Below are 24,280 nucleotides of genomic sequence, written 5' to 3' on the forward strand. Positions count from 1 at the left end.
TTATTTTCTTGAGTTCTTGCCACCATTTCAGAGATATTTTTTGGATATGAAGATTTTATATGCATGAAGAAATCACATATCTAAAATACGATTGAACTTAAACTAATACGCTAATCGTTTTGTGTTGAACCCTATTTTCTTTGTTTCACAAAAATTGTTATTTTGATAATTTTTTTTGTTACACGAAAAGTGTCGTTTTATAAATACAATATGAATCATATTTATTTTTCGTTTTGATATTAGTTGAATATTTTTGATTTTATATAGGGCTGGGCAAATAAACCGAACCCGAAAATCCGAACCGAACCCGATCCGATAAAAATGAATCCGAACCGATCCGAACCCGACATAAATACCGAATGGATCCTGTTTTTTGGTATTTTGGGTTATGGGTATTATCCGAACCGAATCCGTACCTAAATGGATATCCGATAGAACCCGAAACATTTAAAATCACAAAAAGAACTTCTACCAAATATGATCTTAATTCTTAATATGTATCCAAAATACTTTAAGATATTATTGAACTTCTAAAATAATTATATGTTACATGAAGATTGATGGTGGAATGTGGCGGTTGATGCCTGAAGTTTTTTGATTTTGGTTTTGTTTTTATTGAATAATATTTCTCATTTCATGAGAACTTATTTTTTGTTTTATGATTTCATTTATCTGGTTTTCTTTCTATCACTAACTATGTTTATCTTTTGCTTGATTTTCAATGATCACGTTTGATGTTTTTTCTTATTTTTGAATTGATTTTACTTATGTTTTGGCTATTAAAATATGTACAAATCATGTATTTTAAATCCGAAGAACCGATTTCATTTATGTTTTAGTTACAAAATAGGTACAAATCAGGTATTTTTAAACTGAAGAACCGACTGGGACCCGAACCCGAAAGTACAATGGGTTATACCGGTTCTTTGAAGATTTACTAACCCCGATCCGAACCCGATAGAACCCGAACCGGTCCCGAACCGAACTTTTATATAACCCGAATGGGGTTGATTTTGATAAACCCGAAAAACCGAAACCCGAATGGATAAAACCGAAACCCGATTGGGACCCCGAATGCCCATGCCTAATTTTATAAATGGATTTATTTTTCTTTAATATTATTGATCAAACAAATGTATTTATTAATCAATATCTTTTACTTTTTGTAAAGTGTTACAAACAAATTTTTGTTTTCTCAACTAAATTTGAAAATAAATAATCATTCTTCTTCATATCTCGTATCCGTTCTTTTTGTCTTCCTATATGTTTTTGTGATGGTTACTAGTTAGATCATATATGTATTAATAATTTAATTTTGTCCTAGCAGACTTTTGCTACCTACACCTAACCAGTCCTTGCATAACCACAATGGCTTTTGTGATCAGTACTTATACAAATACACATATATGCATATACATACGAAATTCACACATAAATATCCTAAATTCCATGTGGGTCTACATGCATATAGTATACGAACCATTTGTCTTTTTATTTCTAAGCAGACCCATTTGGTCATTTCTTAACATTAAGTATGCTAACTCTATCTGTCGGCCTTTGGTGATATATATGTTATCTCAATACAGACATGTATTCTTCTACTATAACAGGATTGAGAAATGTTGAAGACGATAGCTGTAGAGAGACCAAAGCAGAGACAGAGGAAAGGGTTCTGGTCACCAGAAGAAGACGAGAAGCTAAGGAGTTTCATCCTCTCTCATGGTCATTCTTGCTGGACGACTGTTCCCATCAAAGCTGGTCTCTCCTTAAATCTTTTTCTTTTATTGTTTAGTCTTTGTCAAAATAATTTAGCCAATTTTTTTTTTGTTGGGGTTTAATATGAAAAGGGTTACAAAGGAATGGAAAGAGCTGCAGATTAAGATGGATTAATTATCTAAGACCAGGGTTAAAGAGGAATATGATTAATGCAGAAGAAGAAGAGATCATATTGACTTTTCATTCTTCCTTGGGCAACAAGTAAGCTTTACCCTAACCTAAAAAAAAACTAACCCTCTTTTCTCAGCAGATGCTAAAGAGTAAAGAGAGCTGTTCTTTTGTGTGATTAGGTGGTCTCGGATTGCAAAGTTCTTACCGGGGAGGACAGACAATGAGATAAAGAACTATTGGCACTCTCATCTGAAAAAGAAATGGCTCAAGTCTCAGAAGTTGCAACATGCAACATCTATGTCCACTTCTTCCGAATCACTCGTTGCTTGCGGGAGAAGAAACCCGCAAACCTTGATCTCGAATCACGTTATCTCCTTCCAGCCACTTCCAGAGAAGACATCTTCATCTCCATCACAAGAAAGCAATGACAACAACAACAACTATTCATGCTCTTCTGGTCCTGAGATTGCAAGGCTGTTCTTCTCCGAGTGGTTTACTTCGTCGGATCCCTACTTTGATCATTCCTCTAATTTGACAGACTCTAACCACATCCAAACTCCAAATATTCAAGGACCTGCCTCAGACTACGAAGAATCAGGTGATGTTAATCAGTTCTATTACAACGAGATGGTGATGATGAGCAACAGCAACTGGACTCTTAACGACGTCGTTTTTGGCTCGAAGTGACATAAGCAGGGGCATAAGATTGATAGAGACGACTCAGTCGTCAACAACCATGTAAATCCAGTCTCAAACAATGTAAATCAAATTATAAATGAAAAATATTGGGAAAATTATAATTTACCACAAATTTGATACTTTTTTTTTTGACAACAAACAATGCACAGACTCATATTGACTCTGTGAACCAACTTGGAAACTCTGCATACATGTGTACGACGAAAGATAGTTGATGCCGGGCACTACGTGCTAAGCTGTCCGCCTTTTGGTTCGCCGTCCTTGGTACATGAACGATGTCTGAGTTGTGGAAGCTTCTTCTCAAAAGCTTGATGTCTTCTAAATAGGTTCCAAATGCAGGCCATTCCTCATGTTCCGAAACCATCTTCACCAACTGAGAACAATTTGTTGCAAACGTAACCTGAAATTGTCTTAAATTTCTCATGCATTCCATTGCCCAAATCAATGCCTCCACCTCAGAGTGAAGAGGTGATAGACATGCACGGACATTTCGTGCCCCTAACAAACCATCAAAGCCTGGTAAAGTACTAAACCATCCTTGCCCTGAGAACACAGCTTTATCTTTCCAAGAACCATCTATAAAACACCATCGTCATGTATTCGTTTGGATGGAACTATTCTGTGTAACTGGTGCCACTCTCTGATTCCTTAAAACCTGAGCCTCAGCCCAAAGTGTTGATTCCAGTTCAGCCAGCTTAAGTGTATCTCTCGGATCAACATCAATATTACCAAACACCTTCTTATTCCGACTTTTCCAAATATACCACAAGATCCATGCAAACTGATGGTCATCTATCTTTGGATTAACTCTCCAAAAAAGATGATCCATATTCACAAATTTAATACTATTTTCTAAATTTATGTTTAAATGATAACTATTTTGATAAATATCTCAAATTTGTGATGATAAAAAAACTAAAACAAGTCTCCTAAATCATTTATAAATATTTAAGAATCATTTATAAAACATTTATAGAAGTTTAATAGCAATATAAAACATTTATGATATTTCAAACAAATTTCTCCAAAAAAATTGAAGGTAAGATGTATAAAAGAGTTGCATTACAATTTACAACTTAACTAGAGGCTAGAGCTAATTAAAGTGTCTTAACCATAGCAGCAGCGGGAATTCGAGGCAGCATGCGCCACCGCGTGTCTTTGGCTTCATGGAACTTTGCCTCTGAGTTTATCCATCAGCTCAAATTCATTTGGAGCAAGCTTAGAATCTAAAAAATTTGGAAACTCTTCCTCACAAAGCTTATCACATTCACAGCTGGAGTAGCATAATCCATGAGCTCCAAGGACGTGCGCGTTTTTACGTCAGACACAATAAGCTTTACAACTCCTTCATCGAATTTCTTCTTCTGCAAGTTTCTTTCTCGCTGATGTCTTATCTTCCAAATCAATTAAAAGCTCGTGCCCATGCCTAGTTCAATGGTTCGGTTTTAAGCTGAACCAAAAAAAACAAAATGTTTTAACTAAATTAGTTAAGTATCAATACAATACTAAAAGTTGAATAAGAGCTCTTCTCATGCTGTCCACGTCCTCACTAATAATCAACCAATCAAATATCATTTTTCTGCCACATCACCAATCAGCTTTCTCAAAATAAATCCCGTCTCTTTCGATTGTCGTCTCATCTTTTCTCCTCAAGCAAAAACGTTTTTCAGATGATTGTCTTCTCAACTCCCATACTTTCCTCCATCACTCATAATTATCTATTGATCCAACCCATAGAATCTCTAACAATAGATTAATTCGTCTGTTTGATTCAATTTCATCACCATCCACAACCGAGACGACGACGAGGACGAGCAGGAAACTCGAGACTTGGTACCGGAATCGTCAGATCTAGCTCTGAACAGACAGGAGAATCTGTTCCACCAGTGAAACTGTTCTCAGCGAGGTTAAGCCTCACGAGGTTAGTGAGACTGAACAAGCTCTCGGGTATTTGCCGGAGAATCTGTTTCCTTGCAGGTAGAGGTGACGGAGATCGGAGGAGGTGGTTAGATCGAGTGGGAGAGAGCCGGCGAGGGTGTTGAGACGGAGGAGGTGGTTAGATCGAGAGGGAGAGAGCCGGCGAGGGTGTTGAGACGGAGGTCCACGTCTCTGAAAGATATACTTTTTGGTCCACTCACTCCGGCAGAAAACTGATTGCGCCACTTCGTCTTCATCGTTTCCATTGGAAACGTTTCCAACCTCGCAATTTCTCTAAGTAACATCGGCTTACAATCATTCTTTGTCATTAAAATCTCTTCTTTACTCCTTCAGTCGGAAGAGCTATCGTTCTAATTCCCTTTGTTTGTCACAATATATAAACCTATCCATTCTATTACTCTGTCCTTTCCGCATAGCTGAATCGTTTATTTCTACAATCTTTGTTTCTTTCTTTGTTCGCTTTGTGGGTTCTTCTTCAGATGATCTGAAATCTGAAAAGTTTCAAGATTTGCGATGAAATCATCTGATAGGCTTTATTTGGTTGCGTTTCAGCTCACTCACACTCGAACCTGGTAATAAAATGTCTTACTCTTTAATTGAACATAAGAACATAAGATGCTAAACTTTGTGTTCGAAACTGTAACTTTCTGGGAATATTGTCATGTCAAAGTTGAAAGATTGTATTTTTTTGGGTTCCTTGATAAGATCAAAGACTTTAAATGGAAAATGATCCCATAATGTTTAGTTAAATATTTGTGTTAGAAACTGTAAATTCTCAAACTTTTGTCACCAAATGATAGGTGTGATTTATTTGTAACACCTCTCATGGAAAGACTGAGAAGATAGCTACATGGTTGTTTGATCCTCTTCTTGCTTACTTGAAGACATCACCAGATCAAGTTGTTAAAGCTGGCTACTCGATTATTCTCATGCCTGATGAATGTGACAGTGCAGCTTGGTTCACGAATCTAACTGGTGAAAAGTTTATTACCCTATATTGTGTTTAAATGAGACTTTTTTTTGGGTTTGATATCAGACAAATGGATTGAAATCAAGACTCTTTTTTTTTTCTTTGTTATAGGTAGGTTTGTTCGATTAGTGAGAAACCTGGATGTCCTAGAACGTGTTTACACTATTGAAACTCAGATAATGCAGATTATGGACGCAATTGGTATCCAAAATCGTGTGGTGGTAGTAAATGTTGTAAGTACGCTTTAAATTTTGTATATACATTGTTTGGTGAATTGACAGTTTATTGTATCAGTCGGTTGATGATGAACAACGTCCAAAAAGTTCAGAGAGTACAGAAAGTATGTTTTAATGGTGCCAAAATATTTATATCCCGGTCGCTAAGATATTGTTTGCCTCTTGGCTCTTGATCTTACAATTTAACCAATGTAGTCTAGGCGTTTCCAAAGCCAAATGTTTTGTTTACAAGTCCAGTCTCTTTCTTTCTATCTTACATCACTCACTCTCTCTCTCTCTCTCTCTCTCTCTCTCTCTCTCTCTCTCTCTCTCTCTCACAGCTTGCTCAATAAAGGGAAAATGAAGTTGTGAGTGTTGTAAAAACATTTCTGGTGGTATATTCAAGGTACTTATTCATCTTGACCACTGACTAAGTCTTCTCTATTTGGTTTTTCCTTCATTTTCTCAGTGGGTTGCTCTGTTTTCCAGATCCTAAAAGTTCTGATTTTTTTCCAGTCTTTGTGATGATTAGATTATCAATCCTATGATTGTTTTTATTGATAATTCAGGTATGGCGGTGCTTGGAAACATACCAGGCCAGGAACAATTTCTTTAGTCATAATAGCAAAAGATTTGATGAAGAATTTTGGCTAATCCTCAATTCTTCAATTGATTCCGCCACTGTCATACGTCCACAATCTCTTCGTCTGGTACCGGCAAAAGTTAGGTTTAACAAATATTCCTCCAAATTCAATCTTCTCATCATCTTTATAGATGCAAATATTTTAATTTTTGATAACCATTATTTATTTCTACAGGCTGCTTGGTGAGGATAAAAATGGTGTCGCATATTATATGTTCTAATTTTGTAAATACCAGAAACTGATGGAGGTTTTACATGAAAATCTGCTAACGATGTCTCTCATCGCTTTAGACTTTAGCTACTTGCCCGATGTGAAAGTTCCTGGTAAAAGAGCCCCATTGTTCTCAACAAAGGTTTGTTCTCTTCTTTTCTTTCTAACCATACATTGTTGACTTTCTAGCACGTGTGGACTGTTTACTCACTATACTCTACAGATGTGGCCAAAGTTCCAGCCGCTTTACGTTGCTTTATACTATTTCTAATCATCGTTTTTGAATGTGCAGGAGGAGATGACAAGTTAGATGGAGATGCTGCTGTGAACAAGTTTTCCAGCGATATATACTAGAGTATGGATGAGGAGATGAGACAAGCCATATGCATATCAATTTCTCTTTTGGTCTTCTATTTTAACAACTTATCTTTCACCTTTTCACTCACAATATATACCTTCTCAGGTGGTTTTAGATTTGATAAAAAAAACTTTTTGAAAAAAAAAACAGGAAGTTGCGTTGGAGGATGAAATCACAGACCAAGAGCAGAAAAAAGATACTCCCCACAAGCGGCCTTCACTTTGAATCTTATTCTAAATTGTAAAAGAATCAATGAAAGAGTTTGAACCTACAGTTGAAACCAGACCTTGATCTGCTTAGGCTCCATATTTAGACAAAATGGAACATTCGAGATCAATTAATTTTTGTGGCTAGAGCGCCTGTGATTGCTCTGCCCTGAACTTAACGTACTTTTCCAGTATTTTCCTGCTTCAAGTTTGAGTAAAATTCTAAATAGTTTCATTTTTTTTGCCCAGACGCAGAGATTTGTGGTTTCTCTAGCTTTCATAGCTGATATCAGAGCTTTAGAGTATGCATGCTTAGGAGACATGTGCCGATTTATGGTGCCGTGAAACATAACTATATCGTTTAGTTCTTCGAACATGAGATAGTTTTGAAGTGGAGAACCTCCGAAAATGGAAATGTACATCGATGCATATTTCAGTCTTCAATTCTGATGAAATCATAAAAAGGGCAGCTTTTTCGACAAAGTTAGATTTTATTAACTTGAAAGTTGAGTATCACTATACAAACTTGGAGTAAGCTACTTAGGTGGGTATTTCTAATCATTATAGAAAGCTCTGTTGGGAAGACCCTTTTTGGTACATTATTCTAATTACGCCTAACAAATGAATACGAAGAGAAAGTAAACTTTGAATTCTAGAACTCCAAATCACGTAGGATGTTAATAAGTGAAAAATCAGTAGATATTTTCTTTTAAATTTTAAGTATATAAAAGCCTCTGCGGCATCAATGTAAACTTCTTCAAGATGATGTATGAAGATAGCAAAAGATGAATGTGACCGACAATATGACTAGATGAAGTCATTTTTGAAAAAAAAAAATCAATAACAAAATTCTGATTTAACATAATTTACTAAAATTTTAATTCAAGCCAACACTAACTATATATTTATTAAAGAATAATGAAGATTGCTGTTATTTTAATTCAAACCAAAAATTTATTAAAAATAGCAATAAGATCTCTAGAATTTTTTAATTATTTGTTTGTTTACAATATTTTCAATCTATAATGATTTTTCAATACTTTATAAATTAATATAAAATAATTTTTATATAACTTTCTGCCCGTAGGGCGGACCGGCGTTGAGGTCTTGGGTCGAAGGGAGAGGGAGAGAGAGAGTAAGAGGGTTGTGAGGAGAACAGAGAGAATCGTCATGGAGGAGTTGGGGAAGACTTGCATTGTGCGATGATTCATAGAAGGAGAAGGAGAGAGAGAGAGACGATAGAAGAAAGAGAAGGCTCTTTTGTAGAGCTGTGGTTATAGAGACAGAAGTGAAAGCATTCAACAGCCTAATCCTAGATGTAACAAACGCTGCTGCAGAATGAAAATGGAATCATGTAAGCTGTTCATCGGTCGAAGTGATGCTCATGAAGGATCGGCCACTGGCTGTGCTTATGGTTTTGTTTTGTTTTTTTTTTTTTTTGTCTTCACTGATTTCAGAGTTGCTGAGAGAGTCTTATTGCTTCTATACGTAATTCATATTAAATTTTAAGTTTTCATCAAATTTCTTTTGAGCCAATACTTCATTGCTTCAGTATCAATCTGCTTCTTAAAATAATTCATTGTTTGGAACAGAGGTTACTGCTCCTCCAGGTAAAGCTATTCGTTTCTTTGGAGAGCGCACCACCAAACCGTCACGAGGATCTCTATCTCCTTCTCTGTTGTGCAGGAGACGATCTCCATCTCTATTCGTCCTTTCCGAACCTGAGAAACGTGAACCGAGATGGTACCTTTGTCATTATCTCAACATAATCTCCGGCCGCCGGAATCTGTATCTACGGTGTTTCGGGGTTACGCAACCGCCACATCGAAACACGCCTGCGACCATCTTCGCCGTCACCTCCGACTTGGCTTCCATATCCGCTCTTCCCTTCAGGTTCAAGCTAATTTTCTTCTCTTATATTTTTCTCCTAAAGTTTAGAACTTTGGAACAAAAAAGGTTTAAACTTTCTTCACCTGTGTGCTTTGTGATTAGCTCTTTTGCAATTCTAATTGTAAAAAGGTTTCAACTTTCAATCACGATCATATCTGCTTTCAAGATTTATCTCATTTTGTCTTGGACTCTCTGTCTCTCTGCTGCTTTTGAGAGATACTGCTGCAAGTCTATGATGCTGCACGAACGGAGTTCTCAAGAAGAGTCGTTGTATTCAACAGGGCTAAGTTTCTTCACTCCAGAGATGATATCAGATCTTCGTTATCTGTATGTTTCTTTAGTGGATGAGAGAGTAGGATAGGTCCTAGAGGTGAGGAGGGGTCATCATCAAACCAGGAGACATCCAAGAGAAACACAAGCAGTGGACGGAGGTGGACCAATGTCCTCCTTGCCGTTAACGTTATGTAATGTGTTTAGTTCTTCTCTCTGTTACATGTAACAATAGATCATGTCTTTTGGTTTGAGATGTTGCATTAGATAAATGCTTTAGGCTTATGGGTTTCATTCTTGTGTCATGACAGAATGTATATTGCACAAGTTGCATCCAATGGTAGAGTGCTGACATGGGGAGCCAAGGTATCATATTCAGATACTTGATTAAATACAAGAGGGAAACAGTTTGATATCTGAATATCTCTGTTCCATTTCTCTTAAGTCTATCTCCAATGAAATTTTTTGGTTCTTACGATAAGCCAACTCATCTAATAGCTTTTACAGATAAAACGTTGTTTGTTCTCTTCTCACCGCTTGCTCGAAACAGGTATGTTAATTATTATTTTTGGTCCTGTGGAATTTCAGGGCTTTGTTTTTTTTAATAAGTTACAATGTTTAGATTAAGAGTCTTGGCCTTGTGTTTGTCCGCTCGAACCTGCAAAATCAGAGCTTTTTATGTGTTTTGTGTTTGTACTAATCTATATAGTGTATCAAAGGATTTTCTTGAGAGTATCTCCATATTTAGTGGTCTGAACAAAATGTTCTTTATCGAGATTATGTAGATCTATTATTTTCATTTCTTTGGAGTTGCACAAATGAACGGAGCAATCTTTTTCTAATATATAGCTTTGTGACATGTTTCTAGATTATTGTGAAGTTGCATCCGACATTAGAGGTAGTTCTTGACTTTGAAAATATTCTGGTTTTCTTTAATGGGTATCTTCATAGTGTGGTCACTTTATTTAATGTTTTCACCATGGTTACAGGGAGAGTTTGATGCAGTGTTAAAATTTTCAGGTACCGTTAACAGATATGTGGAATATGTTCATAACTTCTTTCATGCTAGAGATTGTTGGGAGCTATCACTTATTTTTCTCTTGCATCTAGCGAGTAAACATGATCTCCGTTGATTTAAATCAAGCAGTCCAGCTGTTGGATTTCCATTGAAGAGAATAAAAGTTTGTATGGGATAAATTTTCAATTGATCAGGATCTGTGTTGTTGGATGAGTTTCAGAAAGCGGTAACGGGCATGGAAGGAGCTGATGTGCTTTCAAGTGTGAAGATGTTCTAAACGATAGAGGCCTGACCGATTCAGTGATGACTGAATCAGTCTAAAGGATTTGTAAGCATCGCCAATTATAGAAATGGGTACAACACCTTCTTCAATGACGCGAGTTATGTAATATTCATCTTACAAGCTCCAAAACGCATTTCTTGCCTTTCTAAAGGATCTATAGATCTTTTAAATTATTCTTATACTATAAATCAGGAGATCTGCCCAGATGTGTGGGTAGAGTAGAGATGGCTGAAGGCGCAGCTAGCTGATGAGATCATTTGTTTTAGCTGGGAGTATGATTATGTCAACTTCATGTTGTAACATGTATACGTTTGTGGAATAGATTTGCATTCTTTTAAAATCTGGTCAAGATAAGGTTAATAAGTTCAATTCAGCATTTTAAACAAAAGTCGAAGTTATAAATTGCACAAACCATTGTATTAAGGTTATTATTTGATTTATATAATTATTTGTGCACCCAGTTAAAAAATGTTTGGCTTCACCCCTGCTCTCAACTATGTATAATAATTTTCAATAAGACTATGTATAATTGGCACTATCTTTAGAAATGTAATATTTAGAGAAAATAGTTTTAAATATAACGTTCCGCCGGTAGGGCAGACAAACCCCTAGATATAGAAGAAAAAGAAAAAAATATTAAGATAAATCATTTTATTACAATTTATCGATAGTGAATGGAAACATTAAAGAAAAATATTTCAACTTCCAAGAGAATTAGAATCCTCATTTGTAGTGAATATTTAGTTATACAAAACAAATTTGATCACGAAAAATTTCCAGAACCCTGGATATCCATTTGGTGCCCACTCTTATGTGTATGTAAAAAATATATAGAGGTAGTTTATAAATATATAAAATACTGTAATTAGTACTAAAATATATTTTTGTTTAAAATAACACATGAAAGATAATACTCTATTAAAATAATTTAAATAAAAATAAAATAAGTGTAGACAATAAGAAATTACATTCATTAAGTTAGATATCATTTTCAAAATATATTTAATCAAAATTACTATACCGTTTGAGTTTATAGGTTAGTGATTATTGTTTAGGTTTAATATTTAGGGAATAAAATTAAGTTTATGTAGGATTTTGTTGCTCGAGAAATAATTTAACGAATATATAAAATTAAATATCATACTTAAAAGTAGAATGTTAAATTCTCTATATAGTAGCGTCTTCTTCGAATTTTACTATATATACATATATACTTTAGAAAACTTTGAATCTATTAATTATTTGGTTAATAGTTGTAATTTTTAAAAGCCCAAACTATTTTTAATTATTTATTTATCAGATTATATGATATGTCATATAAAACAAAAATATTTTTAAAATAGTTTTACTATAATTGGTACTAGAATTTTTTTAAAAATATCAATTTAATCAAATAGAACCTAAATGTAACAAATTAAAATATATAATCCGCGCGTAGCGCGGAAAAAGACTCTAGTAGTAGTAATATTAAGATTTAATATATCTAACCAATTAACCTAAACAACTAAATATAATTTATATATTTTACTTTTAAATAAACAAAATAAACACGACTAAAAATAAAATAAAAAATATGAATCCCATACATATATCAAAGACAGAAAACTACTTTTGATATTTATATTAAGTTTGAAGATAATAGCATAAAGCTATTAGATTACACCTTCTACATTTTCATTTTAATGTTTTGCTTGAAAAAATAATGGTTTCGTGTCAAATGGTAGTCTGTTTATATTCTTATAAAATATCTTTTGTAACTTACCTAAAACAAAACTAATAAATCAACACGGTTGAACTAAAAAAAAACACAAATAAAACCAAATAAAACCGAATGAATACACACCAAGTTAAACTAAAACAAAACCGAACACACACACACAAACAAATTAAAACCAAGCCAAACTGAAAACAAAACTAATTTAGGGTCCGATTGGCAAATAGACTTTAAGAGCTTTTAAGGCTTTGAATCAAATTAAAAGTCTTCAAAGCCATTTTTTTACCAATCACGTTTTGTTACTTCTAAAGTCTCCAAAATCTTCCTAAAAATATCCATAACCCGTAATTAAACCGAAATGCCCACATATAATTAACAAGGTCATATTCAAGCACATTGCAAAAAAAAAAAGAAATTTGAATTTGTAAATCAGCATAACATATACGCGGGTCAAAATCTAACTGTCTGTTAAATGACAATATGAAAAATATTAACAAGAACTGTTGCAATTTTCAACAATACTACTGAAGATTTTTACACACCAGAAGTAATCAAACTCATAATCAGCGAAATCACAAACACAAAGTATTTTCACTACAAATACATCATATAAGAATATGATCTTTTGACAGCACAAGTAGCAACAAAGATATGCGAGGAACTGAGGAAATGTATAAAGCGTTTTCATATGGCAGAATAGCTGTAGTTATCAGCATCATCAATGGAGGAAGGAGACTTAGCAGAAGCAGTGAGTACCACCAAGGCACCAAAGAGAATGGTGACAATGGCTGTGAAGTTCACAAGAAACGCTTCTGGCCCGTACTTGTCGAGCTTAGCACCACTCTCCAGGAAAGTCAGCTTCTCCAGAAACCCTAAAGCTGCGTTCCCAACCGCGAGTATATAAACAAATAGGCCTAGGATTGCGTGCCACGGAAGCAACCCACTTCTAAGGTTTGGTGACCCTCCAGGGAAGAAGAACACTATGAAGCTGTACACCCACTGCAAAGTTTAAAAACATTTTTTTTTTATCTTTCTCTGGTAATGAACAATGTACAAAAACCCTTAAAAAATCTACTTTCTATAAATGGAAAGGTCTAATAGCTGCACAAGGCCATGGGATTTACCTGGAAGCCATAAAGAGAAATGACACCAATGCCAATCCAAGAATGGAGGCTGTAGAGGTTAGGGATTCCACTTTCATTGTGGTTCTTGAAGGCTGCACAGATACCCCATATACCGAGAGCCAGAGCAATGGCATGGAGGATAAGGTGGATCAACTTCTTCACTGGTTTCTCCAATGGAAGCGATTTGTAACTTATAATTGCTGCATTTCAAGTTCAAAAAACAAAGGTTTATGCAGTCATTTTCTATAAAGTGATCATCATCAACAGGGCAAATCCAATCCATATAGTAAGTAATACAAAGCTTTTCTCATTGTTAAAAGGAGGATGTTTATGTTTACCTTCTCCTCCCAAGATTACAAATCCAATGAGCATCAGAACAGGATGCAGCTGGATCACAGAAATAGAAAAAACTCAGATAAAGAAGGTCATGCAACAACTCGAATGGCTAAAAGTAATAATACAATTGAACAGAAGTCATGCTTTGCTTCAATGGCATACTCAGGTAAACATCATGTTTGTTTTGGATGTTTATAATCTTTTTCCTCTCAACAACAACAAAAATAAATGGAACTTTAAAAACAAGATTGAAAAGTCAGAAGATATTTACATTTTCTGTATACCATCAATCAAACGCCAATGACTCAGTAAAGACCAAACATCATTTTAGTACATAACTGTACGCTCATGGAGCCTATTCCACATCCGTAGCAAAACTATTATCCAAGTACATGGGACACACCAGATAAATCAAAGTTATCTGAAAAACTATCAAAAACCCCCACTTTACAAATCAAACAAAAATCAAGAATTAAAACAGAAAGAGACTTCTCCATCACAGAAAGCCACTCACTCAGAAACAGTACTAAGGTATGGATAAGGTTTAAACTTTGCAGATAAACCACAAGATTGTGAAGCAAAAACTCGGAACTGAAATCAATTTGATTTTTGATTTATAAATACTACACATACCACCAATCAGAACAATGGTCAAGAAAGGCAGAAAGTCAACGCAAAGACCTAAAAAAAAGGAGAGAGAGCTTAAAGTAAAGGAAACAATACATTGAAGATGAGATTCTTGTTTTCAGCTTCCCAAGCCAATCCACCTCTGTAGCTGATATTCCAAACCAGCACCATAATCGCCGCTATCACAGCCAGCGCGTGGGCCGCAAACGTCACCGGCATCGCGTTTATCCCGACAGCCATAACTGAACAGAACTGTGTTTCTTTTTTTGGTTCTTGTCTTTTTCTCTCTCCTTCTTCTTCTACTTTTGTGTCAGACTAATCTCGATGATAACCTTTGAGAAGACCCAGCCAGATAAACCAACCACGTGGTCGTCGCGATCCCCTTTCGATTTGTATATTCAGACGTGTATTTTCGTGGGCAGTTAACTGGATAAACAAATCAGAGGTCCCCACGTGGATGTTGTGGTAGCTGCATCTAACCCCCGCGCTTTCGTGTCTGTTCTTCTACCACCAAACCCCTAGAGCATACTGGACCTTGTTTCAGGCCCAATTATACATTTTTAAATGGGCTTAGCCCGAACCATTTTTGTGAAAACAGCCAAGTGAATATGATTAACAGGCTCTGTTAGGTCTATTAACTTCTTTAAGAAGTTACATCGACATTACTTCCCGGATAAAGATCACATTCCAAGAGAGCCACGTACAGAATCAAGAGCCGGCTACGTGGCAATACATGACACGTGGAATCCTCTAACGGAAATATAGAGGACACATGTGTCCTCCTCTATCACTCACTCTGTATAAAGCTTTCAAGAAACTACACGAGTTTCTCACAGAAAAGAATTTGGCTAATGGATTCACAAGCGCAGTTGCAGCGTACTCATGCTCATCATCATCAAGCAGAGGAACCAATCAAGATTCACCATCCAGGTTATATACCAAACTGAACTCTAATTTTCAGAACCCAACGTAAGCTAATGAATGTGTTTCCATGTGTTTTGGATGCAGAGGAAGAAGGGCATCATGAGAAAGGACCATCGAAAGTTTTGAAGAAAGTTAAGGAAAAGGCAAAGAAGATAAAGAACGTTCTTACTAAACATGGACATGGACATGGTCATGAGCATGATCGTGGAGGAGAACAACACATCCCCGACGATCACGATCTTGACGAGGAAGATACTGAAGATTACGACGTAGGCCAACAAGTCCACGGTGGTGCACCAGGTCTGCCCCTCCCTTACTATAAACTTCACTTTAAAAGCAGTTTATGTTTTGGTATTAACACGGTTGATTGGATTTGTTTCGGCAGCGCGAGGAAAAGCACATCACGTTTCTGATCCGATGAAGGAGGAGATAGTTCCTCCAGGAACGAAAGCTTTCCCGGTCGTGTCCTCTTCCCACACTAAAGTCTCTGAGCCAAACAGAGGATTTGAACCAACACGAGCCCCCAATGCCTCTCAAGCTCTGCCTCATCCTGTAAGACCCTTCGGTGTGTCGGAAAAACAAGAAAAAAGAGGCGCTGCTCCTACGATGACGCCGCATAACACGCCCGTGTCTTTGCTCTCTTCAACAGAAGATGTCACGAGTACGTTTGCTCCTGGTGAGCAACGTAAAGTCCATGTCGAGAGAGACAGAGTATTGGAGGAAGACCCGTCTGCTCCAGGTAAAGGGATGTCGAATTATCAGTCCAAAGTCACTGATACCACCGGAAAAGGTGATAGCTTGTCTCCCACGTCTTAGGGTTTTCAATTAGGTTCTTTGACTCATGCTATTTTTTGTATCTCAGCTGGTGGAGAAGTTGGAGCAGCACAGACTATAGCAGCTCTTGCGAGGTTGACAGGGACAGGCGGAGATGATCAGCTAGGGCATGGAAGAGATCTGCCTGAGAGAAGACACGGGCTTGAGAGAGAACTTCCGGCGAAGAGACATGACGTAGATGTGAAGTCAGGAACTGCTTTGGGTAAAGATCTTCCGACAGGAACTCAAGCTAGACATAACCCTGAACGTTTTGAACAACAGAGGGGAGATGAAACGCATCAGCATGATCAGAGCGGCTACACCGACAAGATCGCATCAGTGACCTCAGTCGTGGCGGATAAAGCTGCGGCGGCTAAAAACGTCGTCGCTTCGAAGCTTGGATACTCCGGGGAAGGTGAAAACGTAGGAGCTGAAACTCCGAGCTCCGGGGAAGGATACGGGACCAAGGTTGCATCGGTAGTGACTCCAGTTTACGAGAAGGTCAAAGAGACGGGAGCTAACGTGATGACGAAGCTACCCTTCTCCGGCGGAACAGAGGAGACGCAGCAAGGACAGGACAAGGGCGTGTCTGCCAAGGAATATGTAGCGGAGAAACTTACTCCAGGGGAGGAGGACAAGGCTTTGTCGGAAGTGGTCGCCGAGAAACTTCATCTCGGAGGAGACACACCGAAGAAGGGGACAGTGACGCAATCTAAGGAGGTGGAGGAAAGGCTAGGAGGGTTCCCGGATCCGAAATCGGAAGGAGCGATCAAACACGGTGAAAGGTATGCGGAGGAAGGCGAAGGAGGGATGGTGGATAAGCTGAGAGGAGCTGTTACGTCGTGGATCTCCGGTACGACGGAGGAAGTGACGCAAAAGTCTACTGAGTCTGTTCAAGACTCTTCGCAGTCCGTAGGCGCCACAATTGGTAACACCGTTTTTTTTAATTGAAAATCGCGTTTCTTGATTTTAGCGTTTGTGTAATGATGTTTGGTTTTGGTGTACCGGTGGTTAGGGAATATGGGATTTTCCGGTTCGGGAGCAGAAGGAGCGGGCCAACGAAGCGGTGAGAAGCGTGGCTCTGTGCCTGTGCAGAAGAAGTTCCAAGAAAATTGAGATTAGCTTCTTTTCATAATGTATGGCGTGTGTTAATGCTTTCGAGTACAATGTGTTTCTGGTTTGATCCATGGCTAATTCTGCTGCTGTCATGTAGAAATGGTACAAGTTTTTTTGGGTTAATAATGGAAAACTACTTTAACTGGCCTTTGGAAATTGAAACAGTAGTCAATACAAAACGTCGACAGCAGGGTTCGAACCTGCGCGGGCGAAGCCCAACAGATTTCAAGTCTGTCTCCTTAACCACTCGGACATATCGACGTGCTGTTAAATTTCTTCTTGTTCAGTTACAGATATCGACAGGATGTTAAAAATGGTTACAGCATAGTTCTATTCCTTTTGCATAACAAAGTAGCTTTGCTTTGGGACGTTAACACAAACAAGATATGCATGGTTTCAACTTCCGAACTATATTTTCATGATAATCTGTTTTAAACTTTCCATAAGAATACTTCTACAAAAGAGAAGTGAAAAATGAACGGCGACGACATTGAAGAAATATAAGATCATAACCAAGAAAATTACATAATATGAAAGTGTTTTAATTTTGTTTTCTTTTTAATATGAGAAATACGAAAAGATTATATATTTTTAAATGCTTGATGAATACAACGAAAATGTTTAGAGAGCTCGGCTTTTGACGATGTCAAAGCTCATCTCGCTAGGATCAGTGGCTTGCAACTCAACCTGAATGCCATCCAGTGATCTCTTGAACCTATCCTTAGAGCTCGCGTACACCATCTTCATCCTCACTCTAGAAGAATCCGGTGACCTACAATCATCCAACAAGCCCAAACACATTAATTAGCACACCTTTCTTTTTTAGCCAAGAAATATAAGCACACTTATTGAAACAAATTCAAAGTATTGTATTTCCGAAAAGTATAAGAAGTTTTAACATGTATTTACACAGCTTGTTTAGTCTGGTTAGATCTAACTTAATCTAAGAACATCCACAATGAGAGTTCTTCAAAAGGTTTCGATCAATAAATATCAAAAATGAAAATGAAAAAATGTAGAAATACGATAAAGATTATATCTCGTACAAAAAGCTCAAATTTTTTTTTTTTTTGAGAAACATCTCCACATGTCACCATGTAATTGACTTAACTTTTTTTGTTTAAATTTTAACTAGATAACTAAATTTGAATGAAATTATTAATATTGTATTTGGTTAGATACTCTTTAAAGTATGTAACCATTGATGATGCTAAGTATTTACGCACTTCTGACTAGTCTTGTTTTAGTGAGTTTGTATATAAGTGGATATGATCTCATATGAGGCTATACATATTTCACATGTTATAAGCGTTTTAACCTTATAATCTTATGACAAATATATAGTAAAACTGAAATAAATAAAAGGAAGGTTAATATAACGTACCAGGCGATGAAGAAGATTTTGCTCTTCTGGCAGTTTTCATTGGTGGTAAAATCTAAATCGAAAACCGCATAGCGGCACTCATCGGCAGGGAGGGAATTGGTGAAATCATCATAAGTCTCCTGCGGGTTTCCTAACTTTTCAACCACCACTTGCTGTCCATCTATCCTGAATATTATGAACCGATAGGTTCTTTTCTTTAGCTCCAAAAACTTCAGCTTGCAGTTGTCCTCCACTGCCATCCCCGACGCCGCGTTCGCCTTCTCGTTCAATCATACCATCCATTATATCATTGCAGTCAATCATGCCATCCATTATATTCTTGTATACTAAGTTAGCTAGGTTTTTGGTTCTATACTAATATCTATATGTGGCAGCTAGCTTATATGTGATATATACATTTTGGTATTGAGTTATCACGCTAATATTGTTATTTAAAACGTGATAAACTATACAAAGAAATGAGAATCACGTCAATATATAACATGGCTACATTAAGAAATCTGAGATCTAACATAATTAGACAATACTAGCATGATATGCATCCAAAATCTATATTTTCCTAAACTCTACATAGGTATCTATATTTAATATTTTCATGATCAGATGTTCTATCAAAACTTAGGCTGATTAAAAAGATAAATACAATCCTTAACTTGGAATAAAACTAAATCTTCTTGATTGCCTTCTACAAGCCATTGTTTAGAAACAACAAGCCTACAAAATTATTACAAACAGAGAAGAAAGAGAACAAACCATTGTTTTTGTTCAGTTTCTACGGTAAGACTCGAGGAACAGAGATTTGTTTTTTTTCTTGTGTGAATATGGATTGTCTTCTGGCACAAGAGGGAAAAAAAGACGAATGTAATTTTGGAGGATAATGCTTAATTGGTTTGGTGAAGAAAGGATCGAGACAAACTCGGACAAACAAAGGCTCTTATTTATTAACTTTAATATTGGTTTTAATCTGTTATTTTTTCAAACCTTAAAATTCGCCTAACCATCCCTCTTTTAAGGCACTTTCCGTTCTATTTTTAGCAGCAATTTGTTTACACTCTAATCCATCCATACATTCATGATATGCTGTTGTTCACGTTGATCGCTAGGTTGCATCTATTCGCTCCTTTCCATCTCTTAAAAAAACTTTTACAATACATGTAGATAATCAAATGCGTATGAACGGACTATATCATACACCAAACACACATAAAGACTACAAATAATGGTGATCACAATCTGACAATAGGGGTTACTTAAATTTTTAATGAAAGATACAATGTATATGCTTTGTAATTTTAGAAAGTTTGGCATCAATCGTTTGCTTGCCATGCAGTGACAGTAGTACCAATATCCACTTATCATACCAGTTATCCTTATTTTCAAAGAAAAATCCACTATCTACTTCTTACAAAAACTTCAATATAACCCTTCATAGTAATCCCTTATATATTAATTGAGGAACATTTGAAAAGATGTAACCTCAATTTTGTATTAATTAAAAGAGGCCTCAATGCATAGGTGGCACTCAATTAGGTAGTCAATTACATTCAATTGAAAAATAAGTAGGTCCACATTCGATTTTTATATATTGTTAGATACATAAGTTGGTCAAACTATATGATATAATGATATGATATTTTCTTTCCTTAAATAAAACCTACGGAATTACCATAAATGACTAATAAATATATGACAATTAATGATTTTAATAATAAAGATTTGATAACAATTTATATCTCCTCCATCATTTTTTGTTTAATTTTATATTATTAAAATAAATTAAACAATCAAATTAGCTATAAAAGTAAAATTTAGATTTTTTCGTATACGTTATATTTTGAATTTTTAAAAACGACAATAAATGACTAAAACTATTAAAATTATTATGTTAAAAATTAATGATCAATGGTTTAACATTTTTATTATAAGAAGATACACATGATTTTAAAACCATATGAGTAAAAAATATCATTTAATAATAAAAAATATATATATATATATAGATTAAACACTATATACCATAAGATTACATAAATATTTTAATATTAAAACTTTCAATGAATTTTCAAGAACATTTATAAATTATAAACTTATTAAAGATTTCAGATTGAAAATTTTGTTATCGATGATTTAAATATTTTGTTATAAAACGATATGAATAATCATAGAACCGTATGATTATAAATTCTTATATAATAAATAACTATACAAAATATACTATTCTTAGAAAAATAGGTTGTTTCATCTTAACTTATATTACACTTTTTATTAAACTAACTATCGAATTGATAAATAACGTACCAAAAAATGTTTTGCTCTTTCCTTAAATAAAAAGCTACGAAATTACCTAATATGATTAACGTAGATGTGAAAATTAATTATTATAAATAATAAATATTTGATAACAATTTTTGTATCTTAGTTCTTTTTTTTAATTTTATATTATTAAAAGATATTAAAAAATCACATTAAATATATAATAAAACCATTTATATTTTTTCTTTTTTTTTTGTCGACGCCCATCTTCTAAGATCAAGTGGTAGTCGGGTTTGAGTCGTTCCGAAGAGACGCTCTGTCCGACTGAGTCTGATCAATATGGGAAAAGAGAACACTGCTACATCTTGCTTCCTTGGCGAGAGAATCTGCACGAGAATTTCTTGTCCTCGGTATGCGGCTGATACTGAACTCCAAGAAACCGGCTCGTAAAAGTCGAAAGGAAACTAACTCGGAGGCAAAAGCCGGCCAGTCAGTAGGGTTCGAAATCATGTCCACCAGGTCCGAACAGTCAGTCTCGATATGAATCACGGTGTACTGTAACTCTCGTAAGCAGGACATCGACCATATGAGTCCTTCCATCTCTGCATGGAGAGCTGATAGGCTTTTCCTGCATCCTTGTAGGCCAAATCTTTCAACTCCCATTTGATCCTTGTAGAACCACCCTAAGCCACTAACCGTGCTATTCTCGATCCATGATGCATCGATTTGGCAGGTCGGACGTTGGGGGTCCACAGAAGAAGTCGAAACCAGTGACGGAGTAGGATGTTGCTCCTCTTCTTCTCCCTCCTCCAGTAAATTTGCTTTCCTCCAACAGTCAGCGTCGAGGGAAGCTAGCTGGAGGGAATCCAATGGGGAGATATCCTTACCATTGAAAAATTTATCATTGCGAGCCTTCCAAATGTACCATAAGATCCATGGAAAAGTCTCAATAAGTGGTTCCCTAGGGGTCACGTTTTTCTTCTTCCAAAAAAGGAAGTTCATGTTTTGATAAACATAGGTACTCGGGAAGTAACCCGGAAGGGACGGATAGTCCGATAAAGCCCACACCTGGAGAGCCGGGGGGCATTCAAAGAGGAGGTGATTAATGGTTTCCTCAGGGTCACCGCATCTAGGACAGCTCCTATCGGTTCCCAAGTGTCTATATGCAAGTCTTTCGGCTGTAGCAATACATCCTGTCAAAGCTTGCCACATAAAGTGTTTCATCTTCCCGGGAGCGGGGATACTCCACACATGGCTCTGTAAACCAGTGATACTTGGTTGTACAATCTGAGCTTCGTCATCACATGGTTTAGTCTTCTGTAAACGTTGATATCCTGATTTTACTGAGTAAACGCCCGACTTTGTAAAGTTCCACGCATACCCATCCATAGACCACGTATTACTTGGTCGTAGTTTGAGTATTAACGGGATATCCTCAGAATGAAAGTATTCTAGTAACAGGTTAGTATCCCAATCCCTTGTATCACGCCTAATGAAGGAGTGGACAAGGAGTTTTGGGTGTCTATGAGTGATTTGATTGGATGGTCTCGGCGGGCGAGCCTCAATGTCCGGAATCCAAGGCTCAGACCAAACACATGTGTTTTGTCCTGCTCCAATAGTCTTTCGTAGGCCCGATTTGAGGAGTGGTTTTGCTGCCATAATGCTACGCCAGCCATATGAGGGTGAGTAGACCTTCCGATCTTCCAAGGGGCTTGATCGATTATAGTACCGTCCTCTCAAGACTCGAGCAAGCAGAGAGTTTGGAAACTGGATCAATCTCCAAAGTTGTTTTGCTAATAGGGCGATATTAAAGTCGTGTAGGTCCAAAAAACCAAGTCCACCTTGATCATGTGGAACACATATCTTGTCCCATGCAATCCAGTGTAATCCTCGGTTGTTTTGGCTCGAGCTCCACCAAAAGTTTGAGATAGCACTCTTTAGTTTCTCCACAATGCCTTGTGGAAGCAAGTAGCACGACATATTGTATGTCGGCACAGCTTGCGCCACAGATTTTATTTGAACCTCTTTACCGCCTTTCGAGAGTAATCTAGCGGACCACGAGGTAACACATCCATTAAGACGGTCTTGTACGTAAGAGAAAACTTTCATCTTAGAGCCACAAATTTGCTCTGGGAGTCCTAGGTATTTGCCCATCCCACCTTCAGTAGTAATCCCAAGAACAGCTGTTATAGTCTGCTTTATGTTTTGATCGACCTTATTTCCAAAAAAGATGGAAGATTTAGTCGCATTTAGTTGCTGTCCCGAAGCTTTTCCATATGAGTCCAAGATGTCTAAAATTTCCTTGCACTGTCTCACTTCTGCTTTGCAGAAAAAAAGGCTATCGTCCGCAAAGAGAAGATGAGATATCCGGGGGCTGGCCCGAGCCACACGTAGTCCTAAGATGCGCTTCTCATCCTCCGCTCCTTTAAGAAGGGAGATCAGAGCTTCAGTGCACAAGATGAAAAGGAACGGGGATAATGGGTCTCCCTGCCTCAAACCTCTCGTGGGTATAATTTTACCCCTGGGTTCTCCATTAATGATCACTTGATAGGAGATCGATGTAACACAAAACATAATAAGATCAACCAACTTTTCTGCAAACCCCAAACGCAGCATTAAGGTCCGGATAAAACTCCATTCCACCCTGTCGTACGCTTTGCTCATGTCCGTCTTGATGGCCATAAATTCTTCTCTAGCTCTGGTGTTTGTCCGGAGGGCGTGGAAGTTCTCTTGCGCAAGTAAAATATTATCTGTGATCAAACGTCGTGCCACAAAGGGAGATTGAGTCTCCGAAATCAGCTCAGGAAGAACTCTCTTGAGTCTCTTAGATAGCAGTTTCGATATGATCTTGTAACTAACGTTACAGAGGCTAATAGGTCTGAACTCCGTCATTTCTCTCGGTCTTTCCTTCTTTGGGATCAAGCAAATGTTGGTCTGATTTAGTCTCGGGTCAAAATTTCCATATATTTTTTCTTATATGTTATATTTTGAATTTTTCAAAACGTCTATAAATTATTAGAAATTTGAAGATCCCACTCTGAAAATTTTGTGATCAATAGATTTTTTTTTTGTCATAATAAGTTACAAATGATCATAAAATTGTATTAATATGAACTTTTATTTAATATTATAAGAAGATACACATGATTTTAAAACCATTTGAGTAAAAAATATCATTTAATAATAAAACATATATATATATATATATTAAACTATATACCATAAGATTACAAAAATATTTTAATATTATAACTTTCAATGAATTTTCAAAAATATTTATAAATTATAAACTTATTAAAGATTTCACATTGAAAATTTTGTTATAGATGATTTAAATATTCAGTTATAAAATGATATGAATGATCATAGAACTGTATGATTATAAATTCTCATTTAATAAA

General features: G+C 36.3%; 4 protein-coding genes and 1 non-coding gene across 31 annotated transcripts; 2 read left to right on the plus strand and 3 right to left on the minus strand.

Annotated features, from left to right (window-relative positions):
- Window positions 1–1,095: 1,095 nt before the first annotated feature.
- On the plus strand, window positions 1,096–7,923 carry LOC103861571 (transcription factor LAF1-like). Of its 27 annotated transcripts, none has more exons than XM_033287111.1 (11): window positions 1,096–1,758; window positions 1,848–1,977; window positions 2,067–4,588; window positions 4,639–5,096; window positions 5,325–5,499; window positions 5,606–5,727; window positions 6,051–6,115; window positions 6,279–6,436; window positions 6,528–6,705; window positions 6,856–6,918; window positions 7,072–7,923. In XM_033287111.1, exons 1-3 carry the CDS (start codon window positions 1,620–1,622, stop codon window positions 2,572–2,574), a joined length of 777 nt encoding a protein of 258 aa, XP_033143002.1. In that variant the 5' UTR covers window positions 1,096–1,619; the 3' UTR covers window positions 2,575–4,588; window positions 4,639–5,096; window positions 5,325–5,499; window positions 5,606–5,727; window positions 6,051–6,115; window positions 6,279–6,436; window positions 6,528–6,705; window positions 6,856–6,918; window positions 7,072–7,923. The 27 variants fall into 27 exon arrangements, with proteins under 27 accessions (XP_033143002.1, XP_033142998.1, XP_033142993.1 ...); XM_033287107.1 differs by adding an exon at window positions 5,789–5,834 and having other exon boundaries at window positions 5,325–5,506; window positions 6,856–7,367; XM_033287102.1 differs by adding an exon at window positions 5,789–5,834 and having other exon boundaries at window positions 6,856–7,367.
- Window positions 7,924–12,760: 4,837 nt separating this feature from the next.
- LOC103861573 (transmembrane ascorbate ferrireductase 1) lies at window positions 12,761–14,755 on the minus strand. Its single transcript, XM_009139289.3, has 4 exons — window positions 14,486–14,755; window positions 13,765–13,813; window positions 13,427–13,626; window positions 12,761–13,301 (listed from the first exon to the last, which is right to left on the minus strand). Exons 1-4 carry the CDS (start codon window positions 14,627–14,629, stop codon window positions 12,987–12,989), a joined length of 708 nt encoding a protein of 235 aa, XP_009137537.1. The 5' UTR covers window positions 14,630–14,755; the 3' UTR covers window positions 12,761–12,986.
- Window positions 14,756–15,172: 417 nt separating this feature from the next.
- LOC103861574 (low-temperature-induced 65 kDa protein) lies at window positions 15,173–17,390 on the plus strand. The gene is made up of 5 exons (XM_009139290.3): window positions 15,173–15,319; window positions 15,398–15,613; window positions 15,699–16,103; window positions 16,176–17,054; window positions 17,142–17,390. The coding sequence occupies exons 1-5, from the start codon at window positions 15,241–15,243 to the stop codon at window positions 17,240–17,242; spliced, it is 1,680 nt and encodes a 559-aa protein (XP_009137538.1). The 5' UTR covers window positions 15,173–15,240; the 3' UTR covers window positions 17,243–17,390.
- A 31-nt stretch (window positions 17,391–17,421) lies between these two features.
- Window positions 17,422–17,503, minus strand: TRNAS-UGA. The gene has a single exon. It is a non-coding gene; the product is annotated as a tRNA-Ser (tRNA).
- A 164-nt stretch (window positions 17,504–17,667) lies between these two features.
- On the minus strand, window positions 17,668–20,202 carry LOC103861576 (actin-depolymerizing factor-like). Its single transcript, XM_009139291.3, has 3 exons — window positions 19,380–20,202; window positions 18,627–18,883; window positions 17,668–18,014 (listed from the first exon to the last, which is right to left on the minus strand). Exons 1-3 carry the CDS (start codon window positions 19,380–19,382, stop codon window positions 17,864–17,866), a joined length of 411 nt encoding a protein of 136 aa, XP_009137539.1. The 5' UTR covers window positions 19,383–20,202; the 3' UTR covers window positions 17,668–17,863.
- Between the last annotated feature and the right edge of the window lie 4,078 nt (window positions 20,203–24,280).

Source organism: Brassica rapa, chromosome A03 (assembly GCF_000309985.2).
Source record: "Brassica rapa cultivar Chiifu-401-42 chromosome A03, CAAS_Brap_v3.01, whole genome shotgun sequence".
Taxonomy (NCBI): domain Eukaryota; kingdom Viridiplantae; phylum Streptophyta; class Magnoliopsida; order Brassicales; family Brassicaceae; genus Brassica; species Brassica rapa.